The sequence below is a fragment of the Chlamydotis macqueenii genome, chromosome 9, assembly GCF_036417535.1.
Source record: "Chlamydotis macqueenii isolate bChlMac1 chromosome 9, bChlMac1.mat, whole genome shotgun sequence".
Lineage (NCBI taxonomy): Eukaryota > Metazoa > Chordata > Aves > Otidiformes > Otididae > Chlamydotis > Chlamydotis macqueenii.
Genome location: NC_141564.1, coordinates 26,242,202 through 26,267,607, shown reverse-complemented (window position 1 = coordinate 26,267,607; position 25,406 = coordinate 26,242,202). Strand labels below are relative to the sequence as shown.

Below are 25,406 nucleotides of genomic sequence, written 5' to 3'. Positions count from 1 at the left end.
GACAAATTTGTTCACAGAGAGAGTTCAGAAGAGTGATCAATGAGGTTGCAAAACTCTGCAACAATGTGCAACCTTCTCCCAAATTCCTGATAAAATGAACTTTCTTTCGGCGAGACAAAATTCCTTATCTGGAAGAGGCAGTCAGTGGAAAATGCAAAAGGCAACATGAAAACTGCATTTTTGCTTTCATGCATACTTTTCATGTATATTTCATTAAAAGTATTTTCATATTTAATATGCAACTTTAAATTTTAAAGTTGGATTTTTTAAAGTTTTCATGGTTTTTAGCATCTGAGAAGAGCCTTGAGAGGTGTTTACTACCAAGAAAGCTCCAGCAAAAATTCCACATCAGTCTATATGGGCCTTCAAAAATGGCTAACTTTTCTCTGGAAAGTACAAGTAGTTGATCTCCTTCAGTGCAGGGTTTTGGATTAGGCATGTATTTTCAGTTCTTTCTCTGCTTATTGTTTGCAGTTTCTGCTGCAGTTCTTGAGGTTTTTCCAGTTTCAGTGCTCGCCACCATCTGCAATTACGGGGACCAGTTCCTCTGTTATCCCCTCGCGTGGTTCCAGCGCTGAGTCCCTGCACAGCATCGCGTACCACGACAAAGGCCGTATTTGCTCATTTGCTGGGGAAAGAGATCAGCAGGTCACTGTATAACTTAACTCACTGTGGACAGCACAGTCACATATTGGAGATTAAAGTAGTTCTTAGATATTATTTTATTGTAACCTGGTTAAGGTATTCATAAGCTGTGAGAGAACTGAATTTGTGTTTAATATCCTGTATTGAATGGTAGATATAAGAAAATGGTGTGATGCATGTTTGTTTAGCTTTTTTTTTTTTTTTTTCCTCTACTGGGGATCACTTACTTATTCACACTATAAACTCAAGTTAAAACTTTCAATTGCTTGGGTATAGTAAGTTACTATCCATGTTGTGACCGCTGATTAAAAGCAAGAAAGCAAAAATGCAAGAATCGCCCGTCAAGAAGGTTTTTAATAAAATCATTTTCATGCCTCCATTTGCCTCCACTTTGTAATTTGATGTGAGATTTGTAAGCTTGAGCTGTAGTTGTAAAATGATCCTGGGCATAACGGCAAAGCCTTAAACAGTTTCATCCAGCCTGTGCTCAGACAGAATGTCTGGCTGAAGCCCACAGGGGTTCTGCTTTATGATCTTTTGAGTGACATTTGGTTATTTACCGAAGAAGGTTAATATGTTGTGTGTGTGCGTGCAGGACAAGGTGTTAGGTTCTGGAGTTCTCTATGGCCACATGGCAGTGAAACCTGGATGGAACCAGAGGGTGAATGAACTCGGGCTAATCCCTGCATACTGAGACACCTGATTTCTCCTCTGTTTCTGACTTCCATTTGCTCTTGACTCCGCTTTTAAGAGTGCAAAACAGGAAGATGGCTACCCAGAGAAAAATCTGGGGTGAGCTCTTTTTGACCGTGGCTGCATTCTGAAGGATTCTCTAGTGAAGGGAAGAGGTGAGTATGGGATAGATGAAGGTCACTTGCTGCTCTCCATCACTGGGCTCTGTGGGTTTGGAGGTCAGGGAGCCTCTCATCACGGGGAAGATATGGAAAAAGAGGCTTCCTGTTTGGCAAGAAAAGAAGTAGTGAAAAGATGGGTTTACTCAGATTGTGAACATTTTAGACTTCAGAGGTAACGTATGTAACAGAGCTGACTTCATCAGCAAGACACTGGCCTAGTTTGAAAAAAATCCAAACACACAAAACGGAATATATTTGTATTATGTTAGGGAAATGTGTTGTCTTTCTTCATATAACTATATCCTCTCTACTGTACCTGCAGATCTAGGAACTAAGAAGATTTCTGCTTGGGAAGTATACACAAACATACACCTTGGGGAAACTTATGTTTGAATTTGCTGGTGCCAATTTGTAGTATAAGGATAAACTCACCTATCAATTTGTCTTGGCACCATTTCTTTTTTTATTCAGTCACCGAATTACTCATAACTGCAATCTAATTTTTTGAATGTGAATCAGTATAACTCCACTGGCTTCTAGGAAGTTACTCCTGATTTATACTGCTCTGACAGTACCGAGTGTGACTGCTATGACTGAGATTATGTAAACTGTAGTTACGGTAGATGAAACTGGTAGCTGGATTGGTAGGTCTAGGAAATTAAATACTTGGTTTCTTCAAATATAAATTTTGAACTGCTTGTGACAAGGCAGTCTTCTTTCTATCATTGTTTTTCAGACTTGTTCTAGAGATTTACCTTTGCTGGAGTAAAAATTATCCCATCTGTGTTTGTAATACGTTTTATATTTCTGCTGAGATAATAAAGATAGGTAACAATTAATGCAAGATTTGAAATGACTGTCAGCCTACACAAAGCTTGATAGAGACCTTCACAAAAAGCTGCTTGAGTGATCGTCAGAGATGATTTTCATTTGCTGTCAAATTGGGCCATATGCTAACCTGCCATCAAGAGGTGAATAATTCTGTAGTGGCAAATGAAAACTATTAAATAGTCTTGTCTGAACCTGAATAGTCTGTGCTGAACAAAATAGTAAAAAAACCCAAAATTATGAAGCAGTTTGTGACTGATGGTATGCGCAGTGAGTTTCAGACTGCAATTTTACACATTCTATGCCAAGTTTATGAATGAATACTCAACTTCACAGGGCTGCACCCTGACTTGAAGGGATGCACCATGGTGAAATGAAGATGAACAACTGCTGGCTCTGAGCAGGTCCTAGAGTTCCACGGAGCTGAAAACACTGTAGTGAAACTTTTCCACTGACAGCATGTTCCAGCCTCCTCTGCGCGTACTGTCCCTGCTGACTCCAGGCTGCTGGGGATGCAGTTCATTCAGGCTTAAATGGGTCCTACGGGGACTCGTAACGGGGCCATGGACCATGTAGGCTGCAAAGGTTACTTCTGATCTTGTGTGAATCGCGACGTCTTAAATCTGAACAAACACAGTCATTGCTCTTGTCGTTACTTTTAGGACAACGAGTTTATTTGTTTGCTGGCAGGAATCCCTTGCAACTACTTTATTTTCTCATGCTATTCTTTCTGTTGTCAGCACTAGTAGTTAACATGTTATAATTCACCTCCCACTCTGGGCAGGCTTCCTCCTGTGTTCATGAGGAAACTATGCGGGCAGCAAAGACAGGATGCTAACGTTCACATTTCATGTGAGCTATAGGATAGAGGCCGAGCTCGCTATGTTCTCACAATTCTCTCTTCATGCCAGCATTTAATGATCCATTGAGCTTTTTCCTTTGTGCTAAATACCACCAGAATAACATGTTTATTTTTCTTCCTTCTTATGGTGATGATAGTAGAGAGTGCAACTGTCTTGCCTTCTACGCCTGGCCTTTTGTGTGCGAGTGGCCAGGACACACTGATAACGTCCCCCTGCGCTCTGAGGCCGCGGTTCTGTGCTGACCTCGTTATATCAGATCTCTGGAATGTAAAGAGTAGGAAAATGTGTCTGTACTTATTTGCAAGTTTCTTTTTTAAACCAAAATGTCTTCAAATACTGCGTGTGCTGGAATGAGCACGAACAGAAAATGAGCATCCAGTTTTTCATGGATCCCAAGGTTTGGTTTGCTATTGTTCAGTGATAATCACTGTGTTTTTGAGGTTTTTTTTTTTGGTTTTTTTTTGGTTTTTTTTTCCTCTCTCAAGGGATAGTAAACAGAATATATCATCTGCAAAAGTAAGTTTGAATTTATGCGAGTGTGAAGGGGGTGGCCGTTTCCACATTGCTCAGTGACACCAATCTGGTTCTACTCCCAAATGCAATCAAACATTTTATTCTCTCCCCTCCTGCATTCACCCTCAAGAAATTTACAAGTAGGTATGGGTAAATTTTCCTAGCAATGTAAAACTTTCAATAAACTTTCTCTTTTTTTTTTTTTCTTTTTTTTTTTGCAGTGATCATAATTTAGTAGTTGAGTCCAAACAAGTTGCTTTTTGACTACCAGATGTTAGGTTTTGGTTTTGGCAGAGCTCTACAGATCCAGGTTTCTTTATCAGGACTAATATTTTTTTAAGTTTGCATTTTGGTGCAAATGTGTTAGAGATGACCTATCTGATAACAGTAACTAATGCACGTTAATATTATGGCTTAATTTATTTTTTAGTATAAATCATTCTCATTTCCTTTTGCTTTTTAAAATGTAAGCAAAGGCTGACGTAATGCATCTGCCATCCTTTGGTTTTGTAAAATACTTGTCGATTCAAATATTACTTATTTACTCGTGACAATGAGTCACCAGTAGACAAACAGATCATTTACCCTGCTTGCAGTAGGGTAGCAGTAAGCACTGAAAGCTTACAAAGGGACTGGTTTTTAATGGTTGCGTATCATTGTAGTCATACTTCTGGGGATAGATTATATTAGAACGGTGGTAGCTGTGCTTGAAAAATAAACAGGTGAGAACTGCTGCTATAATGAAAAAGTTCAAAAGGTAAACTTTAGAGGCCAAGAAAATCTTACAGGTCAGCCCTCTGCTTTTTTGAACTGGGCACCTGTTTGCTGTGGCTTGGGGTCCAGCACGAAGGTGGAGACCAGCACGTGCAGCTGTGCGCAGCTGTGTGGAGACGGAAACCTCCCCTCTGCTTCCCTGGGGCCACCCTTCTCCTCTCCTGTGAGCCCGCGGTGGTCGTGAACGAAACGCTGGTCTGTTCTCCTGTGGGGCTGATTTTTTTGGTAGGTTTTCGGGGTTTTTTGTGTTTTTTTTTTTTTCTTTTCTTTTTTTTTTTTTTTTTTCCAAAATATATGTGCAAAACTTGAAGCAATTAAAATGAGAAGATTGCTCAGATGTTAGCAAATGCACTGAGCGGGCGGCATCTCTACATGCTTCCAGGTGACCACAGGAATTGTGCCCGACCTCAACCTCTGCTGGGTGCAAGAGTGAGGCTGTGAGGGTGGGAAATCCCCCAAACGGGACAAGCCCTTGCTGGGTCAGCCTCTTCTGATGAGGCGCCTGACTTCATTCCCTCTTTTTCTGGGTGGGAAGCGCTGCAGCGGCAGTGCCCCTCCTCCCTGGCTGGGGAAGGCTGCTGTGTGGCCGAGGCACAGGCTGGTTAAGCAGCTCTTTGTGCTGCAGTGGTGAAAAATATTTTTTTTCCCCCCACTTTACACTTGTATACCTCTTGAGTTGAATATTCTTGTATGTAACCATGAGCATGTATGACTTATTTCTGTTTGCTTTTCCGCCTAGTGCAGATATCTGCAGGGCCGTAATCTCATGTAAATAAGCGTAATTGAAGCACAAATGTGACAAACGTTAATTCGAATTTTTAATGGAAGGGAGAGCGCACAACATATTTGACCCTTGATATCACTTAGCTTTCCTTTTCCAAACCCGGACTCAGGATCTTTTTTGGTGCCAGATTGGAAGTGAAATGCTGGCAGTTGTCACCCGCACTGTAACTTAAAAATCCATGACGTGCTCTTGTGATGAAGCACCTTGGAAGACCAAGGAAGAGGAAGCTTTGTGATCAATTCAAGGCAAATACTTAGCGAGGGTGTTGTGACAGAGTTTCCTTCCATCCTCTTGTGTAAGGTGATTGCCTGCAGGCGTCCTGACACCCAGTCAAGATTTGTCACGTGGAGCCACCAACTCACAGCCTTCCCACCCCGTCTTGTGCTCAACAATGTTCCTGGCCCAAAGTCTGTTGGGTGGGATTTCTTCTTCTTCTTCTTTTTTTTTTTCTTTTTTTCCCTAAAAGGAAAAGGGGCGGAAGTAAAGAAAAATAAATGTGTATTCTCTGGCATATTGTGGGTCAACCTGGGAATGTGGAAATCGAGTTTAAGTCCAGAACTTTCTGCTGTCTCCTGAAGTCTTCGTTAAGAAAAATGTAGGAAGATAGTCTTAATATCTTGACATTTTTGATCATTTTTATGCTAATGTTATTGCCTGCATGCATAGAATTAACATCTGGTGGAAACATTTTTTGTGAAAAGTTTCTCTTTAGCTCCTTAAAATGCCATTGTCAAGTGACAAAGGCCTGAATTCCAGTTGGTGTGAAAATAATGGACAGGAATATATTTCACATGTGTATTAATTCATTCAGGGGTGCAGAGGTACAGTTCCATGAACATAAATGTGAAACTCGGGGCAAAGGGAAATGAGAGTGACTAATTGGGATTAATCTTTTGCAAACGTCTGAAATTAAAGAGAGAGATAAACAATCTGAATAGGAAAAAAAAATATGGTAACAGTAACCACACATTCAGTATTTGACTTCAGAGAATTTCCCCTTCGGTGTAGGTGAGCTCTCCATTACCCTCTCCCACACGTCCCTGCAGTTGTGCATAGAACCCACGCAGCTCGCTGGTACCTCCCATCACCCCACTGGGACAGGGTGCTGCCTTTTAGGAACTGCAGCCCCTAGGCTAGGCACCCAAGCTGAACTTCCAACTGAGATTTTCATAATAGCGGATGTTTTTTTGGAGGATGTTCTGCGTTGCCTCTGTGAATGAACACTAGATTCTTAAGATATTTGTGTAGCATTGCATACGAGCTGATACTGGACACCTGCATTTCCACGTTAGTTTACAAATGTATTATGAGTGTTATTTTGAAGGAGTTGCTCAAATGGCTCATGCAGTGGCCAAATTTAAAGCTGAAACCAAAGTTAGAAGTTGGTTAGTAGTGAAAATAATCCTTTCTGATTATTTTATTTACATCTATAGAATAAACCACCTAACAGCGGAACTTAAAACCAAGCAAGATGAATTAAAAAATGTGAAAGAAGATTTGCAGTATTTCCAAGAGGAAAAGGAAGCTGCCTATAAGCAATCACAAGTGCTCAGGTAAGAACCCCAACAGAAATGCTGATGTTGTGAACACGAACAACCAGTCGAGAGGATTCACTGGAGATGTAGGCACAGGCAGGGAGGATGCTGTGAGCGAGAAGAGTGTTTACAGCCATCCTAATGTTCCTTGCTTTTCCAGAAACTTACTGCATATTTCATACACTAAATGACTGTAACCCAATACAGTATAAATTATCATATAGCAGAAAAGTAGTTGCCAATTTAGTTTCATTCCCAAGTCGACTAATAGTATTTTGTCACTTTAAAAATGTGCATCTGGTGTTATTTTTCTGTCTTGCAGAAATACACTGGAACACCATTGCTCAACTCTGAACAAGGCTGTCTCACTGTTTCCTTTTATCAGAAGTGAACTAGACAGTATTAAAGAAGTCATCTCCAGTAACCTGGAGAACTGGGCCACCATGAAAGAAGAAATTTCTCTACAAATAAAAACTGTTAGCAAAGAAGCTTTGACAGGTAAATCATCTTGCAATAATTTTGGGTAAGAAAAAGTATTTTTTGGTAGTTGAGTGTAACACAGTGAATTAGAAGGTAAAATTAATTAAATAAGTTATAATTCTGACATTAACTTGTCCAAGTCCAAAGTATTAGAAGGCCTTATCTATTGCTGTGGCACCGTGCAATCTGAGTTGAAGTCAGTCCAGTTCCTATCAGATTGGTGTGCTGGACCAATTGTTTGGTTAGCCAAGTCAGACTGAAATGGGAGTAATATAAATACTTACCATTATTTGTAACATAATTAATATTCTTACTATGAGTATGTGGACATGATTGCAGCACAAAGACTTGGAGATACTGTAATTTGCCTTGTGTCTCCTGTTGCCAGTTTCTCGCACGTGCTCACGTATGCACGCGATAATACATGGTAATGGTGTCATATCCCTCTGTGGAGCTGCTTGAGGGTCCTGCGGTGCTGCCTCCCCGTCGTGTGGGCAGGCTGCACCTCTTCCCCTGACCATCCTACTGGTGTACACACTGGATTGCCTTGAGTACATCAGCCACTGCGTACGAGCAAACCTGCACCCAGCATGTAGCAACTACTCCCTCCTTCCGTTTCTGAATAAGAACAAGTAATGCTCAAATACAGCTGTCTGTATCTGAGGGGTCTTTGGGATTGAAAGGGGCACGGAGCAGCCCACGGGCTGAGAATAATTCACTTGGCCCACAGCCCGCTTCCGGCTCAAACAAGGGCAGCCTTCAGGAAACGAGAAGCTGGGAGCAAGTCACAACCAATGGCTTGTTCATGAAGGTCGTGCCCAGCCCTCAGGCTGGCGGCCGGACTTGAAAACTCAGATTTATCCTTGAATACCATTTTTGCTCTGCCTCAGTTGAGATTAGTTGTTCTGAAAAAAGTGTGCGGTGGTGTAATTACAGACTGTACCATCCAGGGCATCCAAACAGAGACCCTGTGTTGACTTCTGCAACTGTATTAGTCTTTGGACATAATTCATGTGCGTATTCCTTTCCCTATAATTTTTCAGAGTGCTCTGTGCGTGTGAGCTGATGAGCTGTTTGCTCTGGAGGTTAGTTCTATCGGGGTTATAAGGTACCAAAGAAGTAGGTGAGCTGATGTCAATGCTTTCTGTCCTTGTGAGAAGAACATAAGGCCATGGTAGGTGATGTGCATCTCCCAAATCACTCTGTGGTGAAACCATGTGAAGTCCAGTTCAAATTCACAGCTTAAGAGAAACCTGCGTGCGTGGATTGTCTCAGAAAATATGTAGCTTCATTTTAAATAATAGCTTCCCAGTAGTTCATTCTCTCTGTAAAATTAGAAGTAATTTTTGATGGTTTCAAAGATTGCTTTGTTCGGACTGGGAAGAAGTAAGTGGGGCAGCTGTGCCGCAGGAGCGAGCAGACACGCATCCCACTGAGACAGTGCCTGGGCCGGAACAGAGAGTCCAGGGCATCCTGAGCCCAGATTGCCCAGAAGGGAGGAGGGCTCTTGCCTGCTGAAGATGAGCGTGACCGGAAAATCGCTCTTTAGTATTCAGTTTTTGTAAGAGCAATTAATTGAAATGTCAGTGTCAATATAACGCATTTTGATTCATGACTTCATCTCCTAATTAGACTGGGTATTGTGAGTTCCTAAAGATTCCTCTCTTCCTGTGCTCATTCTCTGTCTACTTCCAGCTAATAAAGGGAGTATGAGTTTCTGCAGACTCTTCAGGTTCAAAGAGATTTGTAACACTCTAAGGCTTCTTTTCTGGAGTATCCCTTGTTTGATTTGTTGTAACATTGCAAATGTATAGAATCCCTGTGTGGAAGCAGAAGTGCAGCTGTCACACTCTTTCAGTGGTTATACGTACCATTCTACACGCTGCGTGTCCCTGACTGCATGCAATATATCCCACCGGGAATAGTGTCACACTGTGAATATTGCATACATCCTTAAATCTAGCTTTCGGAATCAGAACAATTTAGTCACGCTATTTTTTTTTTTTTTTTGCCTATGAGTGCCATTCAAAAGCTTTTATATTCTGTTTTACAAGTTGTTCATTCAACATATGGTAACACATTGATATATAGTAATTTTAAAATTTATTTTACCTTACTGATTTTGCAAGATTTTCAGAACTTGTGTTCCTTCAGATTTTTGAGAAGAAAAATGTTACATGTTTATACCTAGACCAGATTGCTTGGTTAGTTTGAAAACAGCTTATAAAAGCCCTTGCATATTTATTATTTAGCCTTGGTTAATTAATGGCAAGTAGAAAGAAGTGTAATAACTTAAAATCTTTTGGTATTTACGTCATTTAGTCTAACAATAAGTTAATTTAAGTGTGGAGTAGTTGGGAAAGATTGTAAGTAATGAAAATATTTGCACCACAAAGAATTTAAAATTTGCATGTAATAGGTGACTTGGCAGTGAAATTAGACTTCATTTAACTTGACTGTTGTCATTATTAAAGTAAATAAAAGTGATATAAGTTCTTTGGACAACTGAACACTTAGGGCTGTATTCATAGAAAAGAATTGCAACCACTTTTGGAAATATTCAAATGCACTCATCAAGGATAACTGAACTCTGGGAAGAATATGAAAATGCAGGAGAGCCATTATACCCCACCCGCGATTTACTTATTTACCTTGCAGTAGAATCTGCCTGGGAAACGTCCTTGGGACTGCTGCTCTTCATGTTGAAGAGCAGATGAAAGCTAGGGACCAAGCCTGTCTCCTACATAATGAAGATGCCCTTTGTCATTACTTTAACAGCAGTAGTCATCTGAGGAGTGAGAAAATAAAATGTAATACACGTGCCCAAACATCTTCTGAACGAAAAGTTTCAAATTGAGCATTAGCAGAGGCTAACCCCCTTGAGGTCTTCTCAAATTAATTTCAAAATCAGTCTGCAATTGGTTTTGCATGTCAACAGTGGTTTGTGTATCTTCCTAAGATAAAAGACTTGGATTCAAATATTTTTATCACCCATTGTGGTTTCATTTGGAATATATATACATGTATTTTAAATGGATTGTGAGATCTTAGAGGAAATGCATATTATTGCTTAGACGACAGTCTATAGGATTTTTTTTTTTTTTTCCTCCTCAGAAATACCCAAATTGAATCAAAGATTAGTCAAATCCCAGAGAGAGAACGAATGCCTCCAAGAAAAGGTGAAACATCTGACGTTGGTGGCCGACACGGTTGAGCTGAAAACTCAACAGCTTCAAACTTCACTTCAGCAAGGGAACGAGCTACAAAGTAGATGCCGTGAACTACAAAAGGAAACGCTAGGTAAGAGAATTTTCACATTTCAAGCCAGCATCCAAGTAAAATGAAATGCAAAAAAAAAATTTTTTTAAAGCACCGAAGTTGTGGCTGTTACTGTAAAAGCACTCAACAGCCTCGCTCAGCGCCTAATAAATGTGGATGTTGTGCAGTCAGACAGAGAGAATGTCATCCTGAGGAGTCTGTTACCCTGCTAGGAGCATGAGTCAGCTGGTGCGGGGGAAAACGAAGGAAGGAGGAAGACATGAAGATGGCGGTAATACAATTATGCTGTTACTTGTCAGTCTTATGTAAAACATCAGGGAGAAGGCTCTGAGGTTATAATTAACAGAAATGCTCTCATTTTGAGTGGAAGGCCAGGAAGGATTTTTGGCTATCAGCAACAGAACTGAAAAGTAGGTTAGCCTAAGCCAGTCTCTTTTCTCATAGATTCATTAAACCCGAGACTGCCTAATGATTTACCCTTGATAGTGTGTCTCGAGAGTCCTCTTGAAAACTGTAAGAGCAGTGATAGCACTTGAAATTATAATGTATTGTAAGCTCTGGGAAGACAGATTACAAAAAGATTACTTTTATCAGTATTTCTGGAATCTCTTTTCTCTTTAAAGCAGTACTGCGTTCATAGTGCTGGCTCAGAGGTGTTTTAAGACCTTGAAAACATATAGAGGCTGTGCTGTTCAGGGCAGTTTTGAGTCATCAAATTGGCAGAGCAATTACCGTGCTGCCTTATGCACAGTGTGTAATGTCAAATCTGAAGCAGTAGATCTCCGTGCTAGTCGTGATGAAGGCATTTCACTGATCCTTCAATACCGGCGATGATCTCAAATGTGAGACTACAAAGTGAAGACTGCAGGTACCATCCAATGAGTTATCAACCCATGTTGCTGAGAGCAGTCGTTATTTTTGTCACTGTATAGCAATACTGTTAGGAAAGGTCCAGGGCGATGTGTCTGAATGTAGAAATGGGCAGATAACGCCACATCATTTTCCACACAGTGTCCATATTAGACATAGACTTAATATGTCTTCCTTTTTTGTGATATTTATTAAAAATCCCTAACTTTAAATGACTGCACCATCAGTTAGATTTTGCTCTGACAAGATTCTTCTGTGGACTGTTCACAGCATCCACTTCTGCCTTTTTTTTCTCAGGGAGCTACTAACTATTCCAATATTTTAAAAACTTGCCCATGAAATTTTCAGTAGGCTCATTGTCTGATTGTGGACATTGTCTCTTGTTACTTAGTCCTCTGTTCAGAGAAGACTCTGCCAGGCAAGATTTAGGGAGAGGTTTGCCTTAAAAAATGTTTAGCTGTCAGTCATTAGCCATAGTGTCTCATTCTGAAGACCTGAGTAAATTGAAAGAAATGCATCGATTCTATTTAAATTTCCTTTTTCAAGACAAACTTGAACACACTGTTGGACAGTGTGAAAGTTTGTACCTTTTTGTTTGGCTTGTGTGTAAAATCACTATGAGGGACTTTTTTTTTTAGGAGACATGAAGTGAAATGCTGGTAGTACATAAATGGCATCTGCTGTGTTGATTTTTTTTGCAAGAAAAGTAGACAATCTCTGTATTATATATGTGAGACAAGTGCCTGGGTAAAAAATAATAATAAAAAACCAAAATCTCAAATAAGTTCAAGATAACGTTGCTAGAAAAGATGAAGCGGAAGTAATTAACTAGTTGCACCGGTTAACGAAATCACATTGCTTGTCCCAGGAGCAGAAGGTCACCTGTGACTCCTCATGTTTTACTTGAAACTTGTTTGGAAAAGATGCTAAAAATGGATTAGTTTCTTTTGAAAAGACAAGTGTGTTTCTCCTGCGTTAAGAGATTAATGTTTTATCCAAATAATCTGGGTATGTGCATAACTGCCAGGTTTGACTGTTACAATGCCACTGTCCAAAACTTGGAAATTATATACTTTAGAATATTCTGTCTGTTTTGTTTCTTAGTGTTCACTTTCTGTCTTTACTTACGCTGAAGTAACTCTAGAGATTGGGCTGAGAGGCTCTTACAGTACTGGAAATCGCTCAAGCGGATAGTATCACTCAAGAGAAGATAGCCAAGGTGACTGGCTCAGAAACAGCACTAGCGCCGCAGATCCTGCGATAAAACCTACAGCAATAATTTACTACGGTGGATTAAGCTTCCCTTTCTCCGCTAGTAGAGTAGCACTTATGGAATGCAAGTTTGTTTGGTCTTCAGTGTGGTCTTGTGCCGTGCGAAGAAACGGAAAGTTCATTTGTACAGCAATCTGGATATTCAGCTACAAGGGGTGATAATTGCAGTGATATGATTGTCACAGATACTCTTCAGAACCCATGCACCAGCGTTGTGGTGTGCTGCTTATGTGCTTATGTAGTGTGATGTTTTGGTCACACTGGTTTTTTTTTGTTTTTTGTTGTTTGTTTTGTTTTGTTGTTTTTTTTTTTTTAAGAAGTAGTGGACATAAAATGCTCATTTGGCCCTAATACTTGCCTTTTGTGTGTGTTAAATATAACCAGAAAACTTATTTCCGCTTTCTTTTTAGGAATATCTTGTCTTCTATATTTGTATAAATAGACACAAGTAGTGATAAGTCATAAGCAGTTAGTTCATTTATGATTTACCTTTCTCTAGAAGTCTGAGCTTCTGCAAGAAGCTTCTGTCCAGCACCTACCTACCTTGAGGAAAACATAATTAAATTTGACGTGCATTTTTTTAGGTGGAAAAATTAGTCAAAATGAAATAATCTCAGTGCAGAAGTAGCTCGTTCTCAAGTATACTTTGTTATTTCATTTGTGTTGAAAAGTGGTTTAATTTAAAAAAACTCATGAGTGACACAAGTTAAATTATCAGTGCTGGTGTGCAGACTGCTGTAGCTCCTTAGAAAGGCCTTCGTGCAATTTCTGCAGCTGTAGATTTTACTTTTTATAAGGTGCCATGTTCAATGTAACTCAGAATTTTTTACTGAGCTGAATTTTCTTGGGAGGTGGCTGTGTGTGGGCACGTGAAGCTGTCTGAGCTCAGCGGTAGCTCACAGGCATTCTTGGGAGCTGGAATGTTGGCACGCGCTGCTGTTGTAGAAAGTCTGAAGTCCATTTAATTCCGTATCCTGTCCTCACCACTGAAAGGCACGGCTGGTTCAAAGGAAGGAGCAGGAACTCTAGAAGAGCAATTATAGGATAATCGATCTTCCTTACGTGTCTCGTCTTGATCTAAGAGGGTTTTGAGCCTAATACGACAATCTTCTCGGCTTTGAACTATGTGGTGTAGTATCCTGACATAAGATACTTGTGCTGTTACATTTGTGCTGATATGAAAACTACTTTTAGTTAGGGTTTCCTTTTTGGTTTTGTAAAGCTGTTTAGTTCAGAGGTTCCTGTAAACGGTGAGTTTATCGTTTGTTCACGTGTAAAAATACACTTTCTTCTTCTTGTTTTCCCCACCTTTAATTCCATGGAGAATTTTCCTGTTCTTGTGTTAGAAGACTAGAGAAGGGTCCTCGCAGTCTGTAACTCTTTTTTTTTTGTTTTTTTGTTTTTGTTTTTTTTTCTTTGTGTGTTTTTTTTTTTTTTAAAAAAAAAAAGAAAGAGGACTTTAAGACGGGAGGTTTGACAGTGTTCCTGACAGAGAACCAAGTTAAGCTGACTTCGAAGCCTTTGGAAACTGGATAGGTATTTTGTGGCGAGGTGGCTGAGCAATCTGTGATTTCGGTTTGCCAGTCTCCAGAACACAAGGGTGGGGCAGCGCTTTCCCAAGCCTCGTTTGCTCCGTGGTGCTGGGAACAGGACGGAAGGCCAGGCAGCCTGTCCGTGCTGCGCGCCCCGGGCCCTGCCTGCCCCGCGCCTTGGCCCCTGCGTGGGGCAGAGACCCGCGCAGGAGTGCAGAGGTTAGGCCGCTGTGACGAGGATATCAGGGAACCTGGCTCGCCAGCTGCTCTGGCATGAGCTGGGGAGCACGCCGTGAAATGCCAGCCGCAAATAGCTGGAGGTCTTTCATCCTGTGTGGCGACAGACGTGGGAATCCTGGGAGGGAAAGCAGTATGTGATTATGTCCTGAACAAATATTTAGTAATGCACAGTTAATAAAGCATGAAGAAGCAGCTGATATTTTTGTGTGTTTGACTGCAGCACTCACCACAATCACTGGTGCAGTTCTTGAGTGTTGCACTGTACGTATCTTACCCTGCATCCTAGCCTGCACACGGTCGTTGTTCAGTGAGAAGTGTGATGAGACCCGTTTTCTTTTTGTTCTGAGACCCAAAGTCTCCTGACCTGTTCTCGTTTTGAGTCATCCCCAAAATCCATGGTCACTGCAGGGTGTTCTGTGTTCACAGAAGGAAGCGGGAGCAATGTGTTCACAGAAGTAACTTGATTTGGGTAAAATAGCTTGCTGCATGGTGGCTGGGCGGAGGGTGCTCTCAGCAGGGCATGTTGAAGGAGCCAACGAGAGGGTGGCTGGAGTCAGCGTCCTCGTCTGCGCTGCAGCCAGGGAAGTGCAGCTTTCTCCAAGCTTCGTGCTGTGAAAGGAGATGACGACTACAAAAGGCTGTATGGGTAAGCACAGCAGGTACAGAGGGAAAAGCAAAAGATCTTTTCCTTTTTCCCGCTGACCTGATTCCAGATGAATTTAAAGGTCAGCAATGGTTTGTTGCACTGTGTGTCCTCAGCTGAACAACAGCTCCCGAGGCCTTTTCGAGCACTTCAGTTCTGGTTTCTTTTCTTCTATTGCCCGTGAATCGAGGAAGGGAGTGGAGTGTACCTCTGTGCCGTCACCAGGAGCCTAATGATCTTTTCATCAAGAGAAAAGTTGTTGAAAATGTCCCCTTCATCTGCTTCTGATGAAAATTTTACTCTGTCCCCATAAATGCTGTGGATTTACATTTGTATCAGCACTACTGGTGGATTTTGTTTCTATATTTTCATGTTCTCTGCTCCATAGTTGTGGTTTAAGAAGCTGTGCGTTGTAGTTTCTGTAGTGATAGGATCGAATTCCCCTCGGATGACTGGGCATTTGAGGCAGTAACTGGTGCCACGCACCACGTCTGTGCGTATTGCCTCCTTTTGCCTTTATTTTGTCCATCCTGCCTCTGGGTGCCTCCAGGAGTGAAGAGTGCTCACTGACTTTTCTTCCAAAGAGTGTTAACAAGACTTGCACATCATCTAGTAAGCCTCCTGACCTCTCTAGGAAACTGCAAAGTAAAGATATATTAACCAGCAACCCAGGTGGGAAGTGTCATGTCTTGAGGATGAAATGTAAACTTATCATTAACTGTGCCTGAGCTCCCTCCAAAATCACTCCTTTCATCCAGAATCCTCCTCCGGGGTAATCTGGGCAGGACATTTGTGATTCAGCTCTCACCAGGGATGCTGCTCTTGAATTCAGTGTCAGTCTGGGCAACTGCAGAGTTCTGGTTTTGACAAGAGGAAAAAACTTGGGATTTATTCTAAATTATTGTTTTTCACTTTGATGTGACATAACTGCAAGTGAAAGTATGACTGTTGAAAGAAGCCTAAAAGTGTTAGAATATTCTGAAAGAGTTTCATCCATGCTTACATCTTTATTATTTTTTTTTTCCACTGCTAGCATTGATAGGAAAGAGCTATCCAAGAGCTGCCATCTCTGTTTTTGTCTTATTTCTATCCACTTCAAAGGAATATTTTGGAAGCTGCTTGTTTATGTTTATAAAGAGATTTGAAAATTTACAGTGGCAAACAAAGCCATTCCTTCCTTTAAGAAGTCTATGAAGTGTACTGCCACTCCTTCTCCATTTTTAAATATTTTTCCAGAGAAGAGGGAGTGAGGGGGAAGAAAAAAAAAACAACCAAAAACATATGGAAGAGGTTCACTGGAAGTTATCTCGGTGGTTGGTGTGACCGTGTGGGTCTCGGGCATCTGGGCAGTGTAGTACTTGAGCAGAAGGGTCACCCTGACCCCCTGACGGCTCATCCTGCCGTGCTGTTTGACTCACCATTGCCTTATTTTGCACATGTCAGGTTTCTTTTTTAAACTGCAAATAATAAACCTTGAAATAGCAGAGATTTTGTGGAGGAAACACAAATAAAACGTCGTATGTGGAATTCATACAGAATATTAGGACTCGGCGAAATCTTGATGAACAGCTAAAACATCAGCTAAGCAGGTCATTTTGTGCGAGGCATGTCAAAATTTGTTTTTATGAATTAAAAAATGTAGCAGTTACTTAAAAACAAATCAGTTATTAAGAGGCAATGAAATGTTTTACGTGGATACCCAAAAGGAGATTTTAAGGCAGAAAGATTACTAGCTTAGGCTTTTTGCCCGTTTTTTTTTTTTCTTTTTTTTTCTGTACCTTTCTGATAGATCAGTAAAATGCAAATCCATATGGATTTGAAGAGGTCTGCCTACATGGAAATCGTTGCTGGATTGGGGTAATGCAGTCGGCTAACACGCTGATGATAAAAATGTTCTCTTTGAAGTACAAAACATTCCTCATGAAACTAGCATCAAATATTATGAGATTGCCATTGTATTGAAATAAATTAGTGGGAACAAACAACACTTTTTGTTTTTTTTTTTAATTGCCTCACTTGATCTGAGTGAAAATCAATTCTAATCAGTGGATTTGTACCATATAAAAGCAGGGTGTAGGAAACCAGCTGGATCTAGAGTGTCCATGGTTTGGCGGGGAGGGGGTGGCTTTTTGTTTCAGTTTGCTTTCCCCTCTCCAAACTACTTTGAATCTAATCTCCTGCTTTGGTACTGAAATAGTTCAATGCTCCAGGAAAAAAAACAAACAAACAAACAACCTACCGGGATTTGTGATTCACATGTTTTGAAAGGATTTTTCTTTCTGCCACCAATGTCTTCAAGATTCTTGTTTTGTGTATTTATCACAGAATTGTAAATTATTGAATATTTCATATCCTAGCAGTCGCTTGCAAGAGCTGAAACTAAGCATTAGTTTCTACTGTTGTTTCTTCATTCTTGTTCTTCTCATGACTTTCTGAAAATTATCTTTGAGTTACGTCTTTCCCAAGAGGTTAATGTGCTGGTTTCATACCACTCTTCGGACTCACAATGCATCATCCAGTTAGCAGGAGATGACAGGGCTTGCAAAATGCTCAGCGGAGGGTAAGCTCTGGTGAATAATTGTCTAATCAAATAAGCTCACAAAAAAAAAAAATCAATAGTGCCTTGTGCCTTGTCATAGTGTCTGTGTATTCTAAGGGTCAGGAGCGGCAGAGGAGCTGCAATAGCGTGTGCTCCTAAAAGAGAAGAGCTCATACCTGTACTTTAATTTTTATTACCAGCCAAATCCTTTCCTCCCCTTAATCACAGATACAGAATAATTTTTCTTCACAAAGTCATTGCTGTTTTTCTTTAGCCCACTTAGAGTCACAAGTTTACCCCTGTATGGGTTTAAATTGCTGGCTGTGCACATGAAATCTGTCTTTTAAATCTTTTGATGCTGCTGCTTCGTAGGCTACTTAAGTTGCTAAATATAAACTTAGCAGCGGTCCGCTGCCATAATGAGACTAATGAGAGCTGATTGAAAACCGCAGGCAGCTGCGGGTGTAGCAAGGTAGTTTGAGTGGGGAAGGCTTGCGCTTTCCGTGGAAAGAAGGAGCAGTATTTTCATCTGCATGAAGTGACTTTAATGACGCTTTAAAGACGGCTTTGAAAATCCAAAGAGAGAACAGTTTCCTGTAGCTTTAGGTAGGCTGCAGTTCAAATACTCACTATTCATACTACAAGTACTGCTGAAATATTTTTTAATTAATTCCAGCTGTGGTACCAAGAATGGGAAGGGTAAGAGCTGGGGAATGCAGTGTTGGTGTTTGAACAGAATTGACAAATGGGTGAGACGAAGCAATGGCTCATTAGCGCTTTTCAGCAGACTCTTACAGTGGAAGAGGAAACAGATGAATGCGATGGAAAAACCAGCGTCCTTCTCTTCAGCTAGGTGTTGGGATAATGCTGGGTTTCAGTAGGGGCCCTACTTTGCTTCTTGATGAAAAGCAGGAATCCGTGTTAAAGGAAATATGTTTATTATATTTTGTTGCATCTGCTTGGCCTAAACACGGAGAAAGAAAATCTCTCTCCAAGGAAAATGAAGGTCAGAAGCTCTGTTTTCTCACCCGCAGTTTCCCAGCCGATAGGTAAGTGGTGGTGTTTCAGATCAATTTTAACACAGAGGAGAAGCAGGCGTGTAGGAACACCTCTGACACATCTCAGTTACCTTGGGTTCAAAAAGGCAGGGACGTATGCAGAAAATTCAGGTTTAAAGACCGAGTCCTTTGAGGCTGAAGTGTGAACCCTGGCCCCGGCTGAGCAAATACCGTGTAAGCTGTCTCTAAGGCTGCCAAAGTGCTTGTCACACGTCACACGTGCGCTCGGGGAGCAGGGGGAGAGAGGGGAGCGGTGGCTGAGATAGCGGTATTTCTCTGAAGAAGCACTTCGTAACATTTTGGAAAAGATTGCCGTCACGTTTGCACGGTATATGCAGTTGCTGGCTTATTCTTTTGAGGGCACTTGGGGGTGTTCTCGATTTGTACCACTCAAAAAAATTTAGAATCTGGTCCCTTCTCTTGCATTTTCTGTACTTTTTAAATATGTAAACATGAAAGACCCAACATACCAGTTCAGACCTGAGCTCTAGCAAGCTCAGTCCTGGTCAGCAACATGTGTTGGGGGAGATAAGAAACAGGCACTCCTTTTTCTGGCACATCCTCCCCGTTCCTGGCAGCTTTTCGTGATTTAGAGGCTTCCTGGTGGCACTGGTCAGATTTCCAGAAAGGATGTAAATCTATACGGCTGGAGTCCGGCCCTGGGCTCTTTCCAGACAGGCTTGTGCTTGTGAGTCACAAATAAAAAGTACTTTCTTGTGTATACAAAAAAATAATTTATCTTAGAGAACATAGTACATGAAATATTATAAATAAAAATAAATAGTTCTGTCCTGTGCGTGCATGGACTTTGATTATTTAGCTCACTTCTTTGGTCTCCTTAGAAACATACAGTGAGGCAAATTATTCCTCATGTGACACAGTAATTTTTCAGCTATATATTTAATATTTCTCACAGCTTCTCTACTATATTTTTTAAATAAATGTACTTAACAGTATCTGTGTTAAGTGTACATCCTAGTTTGACCTAGCATTAATGTTCTAAGAAAATGTAAATATTTTTACCCCTTTCGATACAGCTCATCAGCCAGTATTCGGGGCTGGGAGTAGGAGTGTATATATGGAGTAAGGCTCTGAAAAAGATTGATCCTGAAATGAGATTAATTGCACAAAGGAAACCATATCATGGAAAGAGCCGGGCTGGTCCCAGCTGGCCGAGAGGGGACCCAGCAGTGGTTTGGAGGGGAGGGTGGTGGGTCCAGACTCTCCTGGGGAGTGGCAGGTGGAAAAGCAGGGGATGCTGGCCATGGCTTTGGGGCCTGGGAGCTTCGGGACCCTGGGAAAAACTTTTTCAGCAGAAGCTGCCCAGAGGGCTGGGGGAGGCTCCAGCCTTGGGGGTCTGCAAGGCTCAGCTGGATAAAACGCCAGATAACCCGCTCTGGTTCTGTCAACTGCTCCGGGCGGGAGGCTGAGCTCTGCAGCGCCTGGAGTCCCCTCCAGCCATCCGCTCTGTGAATCTGCACCCACTGAAGTGTGATAGGTGTTTCTTAAAGTTTGATAAAATAAGAAGACCTTTTAATCTGCAGTTGTCTATTGCTGGCACACATGCAGTGAGACTGGGTGTTTCTAGTCAGCGGGACGGGAGGGCAGCACGTGCAGCCTACACAACCTCTCTGCTTCTCGCTGAGAGCACCAACGGGGCTGCCCCGGCGGCTCGCTCTCGTCAGTGACCGGTACGGTGAGTCAGAGCTTGTCTTGTTTAAACCGAACTATCTGCCTCTTGTTCTGCAAGCCACGCTGAAATAAAGGGAAAATGAAACTGCTTTCTCCCTGGGCTGTTTTCTGTGTGGTAGAGTAGTGATGTGGGGAGAAGTAGCAAAGCCACTTGTTTGCCGTCCCCAGGCAGGCAGTAAGCAATGCTCTGTATTTCTGAAACGGTAAGCAGATAAACTTTGCAGACATGTGTTTATTCATAGGTAGGCACAGTCATTTTAGGCCAGAAACTTAGCAATGCAGAGCAGTTTCATGCCACAACTGGCATTGACCTAACTAGAGCTGTGCTGTTGGGTTTCTGTCCGCCAGCGCCTGGGCTGGGGCTGCGGAGGGTCCTGGGTTGACTGGGGTCTGCATGTCTTCGGTGGCAATAGCTGTCTAAGCTGTGCTTATTAACCTCTCTGGAAAGCCTTAGCTGCTGGCAAAGTCTTCCTTTCCTTACACGCGTATAAACCACTCAGCTTTTATTTAGATGAGACCAATGTTTTCAGAAAGTTTCTTGGCTTTTTTTTTTTTTTGTAGGTTTTACAGGAAAAGTAGAAAATTAGTGTTCTATCACGCGTGCTTCTGAACTGATATCACTGTGAGTCTGTTACGAGTTAGCTGCAAAATTGATGGCTTCCAGAGTGGCTGCTTCCCCAACATGGATATCGTTCACAGTGGCTTTTTTTTTTTTTTTTTTTTTTTTTTTTTTTTCCCCCCTGAAAACTTTACCAGTTGTTGCTATTTACAAAGCAGGAACTGAAGCCTGCATTCAGTGCCATGCCACGGGCTGGGCAACTGGAGACAAACTGGGTGGCCAAATTCCTGAAACCCATTTCTGGGCTATGGTAAGATCCGTTGTGAGTCACAAAGATAAGTAAAATGAAACTTGAGCAACATTGAGATGTTTTTGAACTGAAGATTCTTTAAAATGTGGTACTTCTTAAAGCTTTAAAATGAGTATCAGTATGGCAAAGCACAGATGCTTTTTGTTGTTTTTGCGTGTTTTGCAATAAGCTTTATTTTAATTACTAGAGAACACTTTAACATAAGTATTTGAATATAATATTTTTCTTTATTCAGCAAATTTTCAGTGTATGTTTCCACTTGCCGTTCTCCTTATTAGTTTCCTCACCAGTACTACTTTTTTCAAACTTGATGGAAATCTGTGTTATTTAGCCTCTGTGTGTGTGTTTTTGATCCCTCAGACTTTCTCTACCCAACTGCCGTTGACTTTGGTGGGAACTCTCTCTAGAGAAGACTTGCAGAAACCAGCTGTATAATTGAATCCATCTACTCCCTCATGAAATACTCCCGCCCAATGCTCAGTCATTATGAAAACTTCTCAAAACAAATTGAGTAAAAGAAAAATCAGAGCTGAAGGAGACCACCCAAAGAACTAGAACCAAAATAACCATTATCCCTCTCCTTTTCCTTTATTCCAGAACACGTGTCCATACTCCCACATCTAGGAAGAGGAAAAAAAGACCGCAGTTAATAATAATTACCAGAGATCTTCTATAGTAAGAATTTTTTTTTAAATTGTCAAAAAGTGTTTCTGAAAAGCTGCTCTGTAGGAGCCGTCCCCATGAGACAAAAAGCAAAGGGCTCTCCTTCTTGTGTTGTTGATCTACGGCAATTTGGTCTTAATCTGTTTGAACAGAGCAGTCCCATTGCAGTAGAACTTGCTGTTGTCAACGTTAGATTGTTCCCACATGTTCTGTCTGACATCTGCTTGGTGTGCGAAGCCAGAGTTTCCCCTATTTATATAGACGTTCAGAGCCATTGGCTTCGTAAGGAATGTCAGGATGAATGGCAGGAAATTAAAGTTGAATTATTTAGCTTTGGAAAAGTGTACAGAACAATACATCACTGAAGAATGCCCAGTTGAAGAAACTAAAGTAAACGAAAGCAACTGCAGGTGGTCTAATCTGTCCTTCGTGTACTTGGCCACGGCTTCCCGTTCCTAGAGAAGGTGAAGAGCTCTGCGCCGCCCATGTCGCAGCTTGGGCCGGGTTTATTGTGCCTTTTTTTGACGCAGATAACAGAACTTAGATAACATAGTGACTGCATGGCTTTGATTACAATGGGGATTTGTCAGAGAAGTTTTTGAAACAACTGAGAGGAAGTTTTGGCAAGAACACTGTCACACAAACACAGTTTTTAAATAGTTGTCGATGTTTTATTTCTATGGGTTCTGTTCAGCGAGCATGGACACTCTGTGGCTCTTTCCCAGGGAACTAGGGGAAACGTGGTTGGCCTTCCAGGCACAAAACTGCAGCGGTGAGAGAGTACTAAAAGATTATAAACCACTGGTTCCCAGTGGTTTTGACAAGCAGTTAAGCTACCCTCGCCATTTTCTGTGGTCGTGCACTACCATCAGACTTTGGGCAGAGCTGACAATAGCTCCTTCCGTCAATTTGAGGAGCACAGTCAAACCAAAGCACCTGAGGACTTGGTATCACAGGAGTGGCAGGGACAAACAGGGATAAATGCAGGATACCAGTTATTTTGTGAATATTACTCCAGGTGTAGTCAGCATTCAGTACATCAGAACAGGGCTGCAGCCACGAAGAGCTGGGAATGTCCCCTAATTGAAGTAGAAAAAGAGATAATACCAGTCTCTTATCTCTTTTTTCCCTTAGGAGTCAAGGTCAGCAGTCTGGAAAGCCAGTAACATAAATTATTTAGATGTTTCTGAGAAGCTGTAATGTCTAGATAATTTTTTGCCTCCTGCATGATTCTGTGCAAGGTGTTGTGTGAGTATCTGTGATGAATAATGTATATATTAAATGACAGCAAATATTCACTCCCTTCAAACTTCTGGAACTTATTTCACATTACTCAAGTAGACATTGTGACAGAATATATATATATATAAAAGTAGTCTGAAGCTGTGAATTCTAGTTTTTTTTGTCATAATAAGAGGTTTTTTTTCAGTTACAATACTGCTGTATCAATTTCAATTTATCAGTAAGATAAAAATACTTACATTTCATAATTTTATTTTCTTTCAAGACTATTGCTGAAAAACTCTGGGGAATGGAAAACATGCATGAATATGCTTGGGTTTTGATATTATGCAAATAATGTCAGGTGTAGAGAGGCTTGTGACTCTCTTCTAATCCCCCTCAATGAGTAACCGAGAGTGCTGGTTCCAGATTCCCCACCTTCACAATTCTACAACTTTGGGCTAAAATATTTTTCATGAAAATCTATTCTGCACAGAGAAAAACATAAGGTGTTCTTGTATTTTTAAAAAACATTTCAGCACAGAATTATGAGGACTACTCTCTTCTTTCTTCCCATGCTGAGAAGAGGAAGAGGCACAAGTGCTTGGGAGGAGAGCCCTGGGTGAGCTGGTATGAAGGGTTCCCGGGCAGCCCCCCGCTTTCCTGCTCCGGGCTCGCGCGCAGGCAGCCCGACAGCGCCCGGTCGTTCCTCTGGCTCCCTTTTCTCCACCCACATTAGCAGCGCTGTGTGAAAATGTGCAGTCACGGAATCGTACAAGCATTTTGGAGGTGATACCGCTGCACTGCTACTGCAGGAAGTTTTGTTTTCTGAGTGTCTCTCTTTTTTGAAGAGCCTTCCGAGAAACAGCCTTTGTGTGGTTTGTATATTCACTTCTTCAGTAGCATTGGTGAGAAGAGCTTGGGGGTTTGTGTTCTGCTGCTGTTTATTGCAGAATTACTGGCGCATCCGTAAAATGGGCAAAAATAAAGGTAAGCTTGTGGTTTTGTCCAGCCAGTGATTAAGGACATATTTTTATTTAAATAGTGGACTTTCCTGTTCCTGAATTTTTTTAGGACACTCACTCACCAAATGATAGCAAAATTCTTAAACCGGAAATAAAAATTCTATACTCTTTAGTGATAAAGCAAGGAGAGCAAATTTACATTACATTTCAAAATGAAGTGAATTTTCACGTACGTTTGGTTGCTCTAAACTGTCCCTGCTGTATTCCTTCACCATGGTGGTGACTTTTTTATAAAGCATTGTCACCTGCTACACTTCGGTGTAGAGGAGGCAGGGAATTTGTTTGATAAAAAGCTGGTATTGCTGGAGAAAGCAAAATGAGAAAATGGAGTACTTCAGATACAATCATCCCTGGAATGGAAAATAGAGTACAGAGTGCAAACGATGAAGCGGAGCCTTTGAGGGGAAAAAAGAAAAAAGTCTGCTCTTCAGGCTGGAGAGGGTTTGCTGTGCTTCCCACCGCGGCCCTGGCCGGGCCGAAGGGGGCTGCTGTTCCTCTCCGAAGGAACATTTATATACACACGCTGTCTTCAGTATGATGCTGCCGTGAGCTATACGCGGTGATGAAACACACTTCTGCCCAGCAGTACTGTTCTTCTCAGCCTGTTCCAAAGTTGCCTTTTCTGTGATGTCTCACATCCTGTGGAATAGGTTGAGCCGTTTCATTGAGACAAAAAATAAAGGTGGGTGACATCAACCTGAGCAGCCCGCCGTGTGCATGGCAGGGTGCTGTCAGCATCGCCTGCGCGCTAAAACCGAACACATTAATCCAGGAGGATCTGTCACGGCCAGGTCTGTGTGCTTCTGTCGATCCGGGCTTGTACTGTGTGAATCCATTCTCATTTACTAAAAGGCTTTTTTTTTCCTTTAATATCTACTTACTCTTCTCTTCGCTCATTTAATTATGTCAGCGATGTGAATCAGAGCAGGAGCTGCTTCAGTGTAAGAGATCAGCAGCGTGGCAATATCTGTTAACGACTGTAAAAATGGACGCGGCAGGACTGCCTTAGTATTTTTGTGTCTGCAATGTATAAACCTGATGGCAATGGTATCTTATACAACAAAGTATTTTATTTATTTTGTTGTCAGTGGCAGGTGGTTAGAAGGTGCTTCTGTAGCTAACTTCCCCTGGCTTTTGCAAGAGAAATTGTAACTTTATCTTAAAAAGCGCTTTATAAATGCTGATAGTTTGGGAATGTGTCTGACAAGTAGTGTACTTTACCCTATA

At 41.5% G+C, this 25,406-nt stretch overlaps 1 protein-coding gene across 2 annotated transcripts in view; it reads left to right on the top strand.

Moving 5' to 3' along the window:
- The window catches only part of LEKR1 (leucine, glutamate and lysine rich 1), a 65,519-nt gene that overhangs the window by 17,479 nt on the left and 22,634 nt on the right, over window positions 1-25,406 (top strand). For both annotated transcript variants that reach the window (XM_086754787.1, XM_086754788.1), the window contains exons 4-6: window positions 6,695-6,814; window positions 7,119-7,294; window positions 10,391-10,576. In XM_086754787.1, the coding sequence (XP_086610913.1) occupies window positions 6,695-6,814; window positions 7,119-7,294; window positions 10,391-10,576 (482 nt within the window). The remainder of the gene's footprint in view (window positions 1-6,694; window positions 6,815-7,118; window positions 7,295-10,390; window positions 10,577-25,406) is intronic.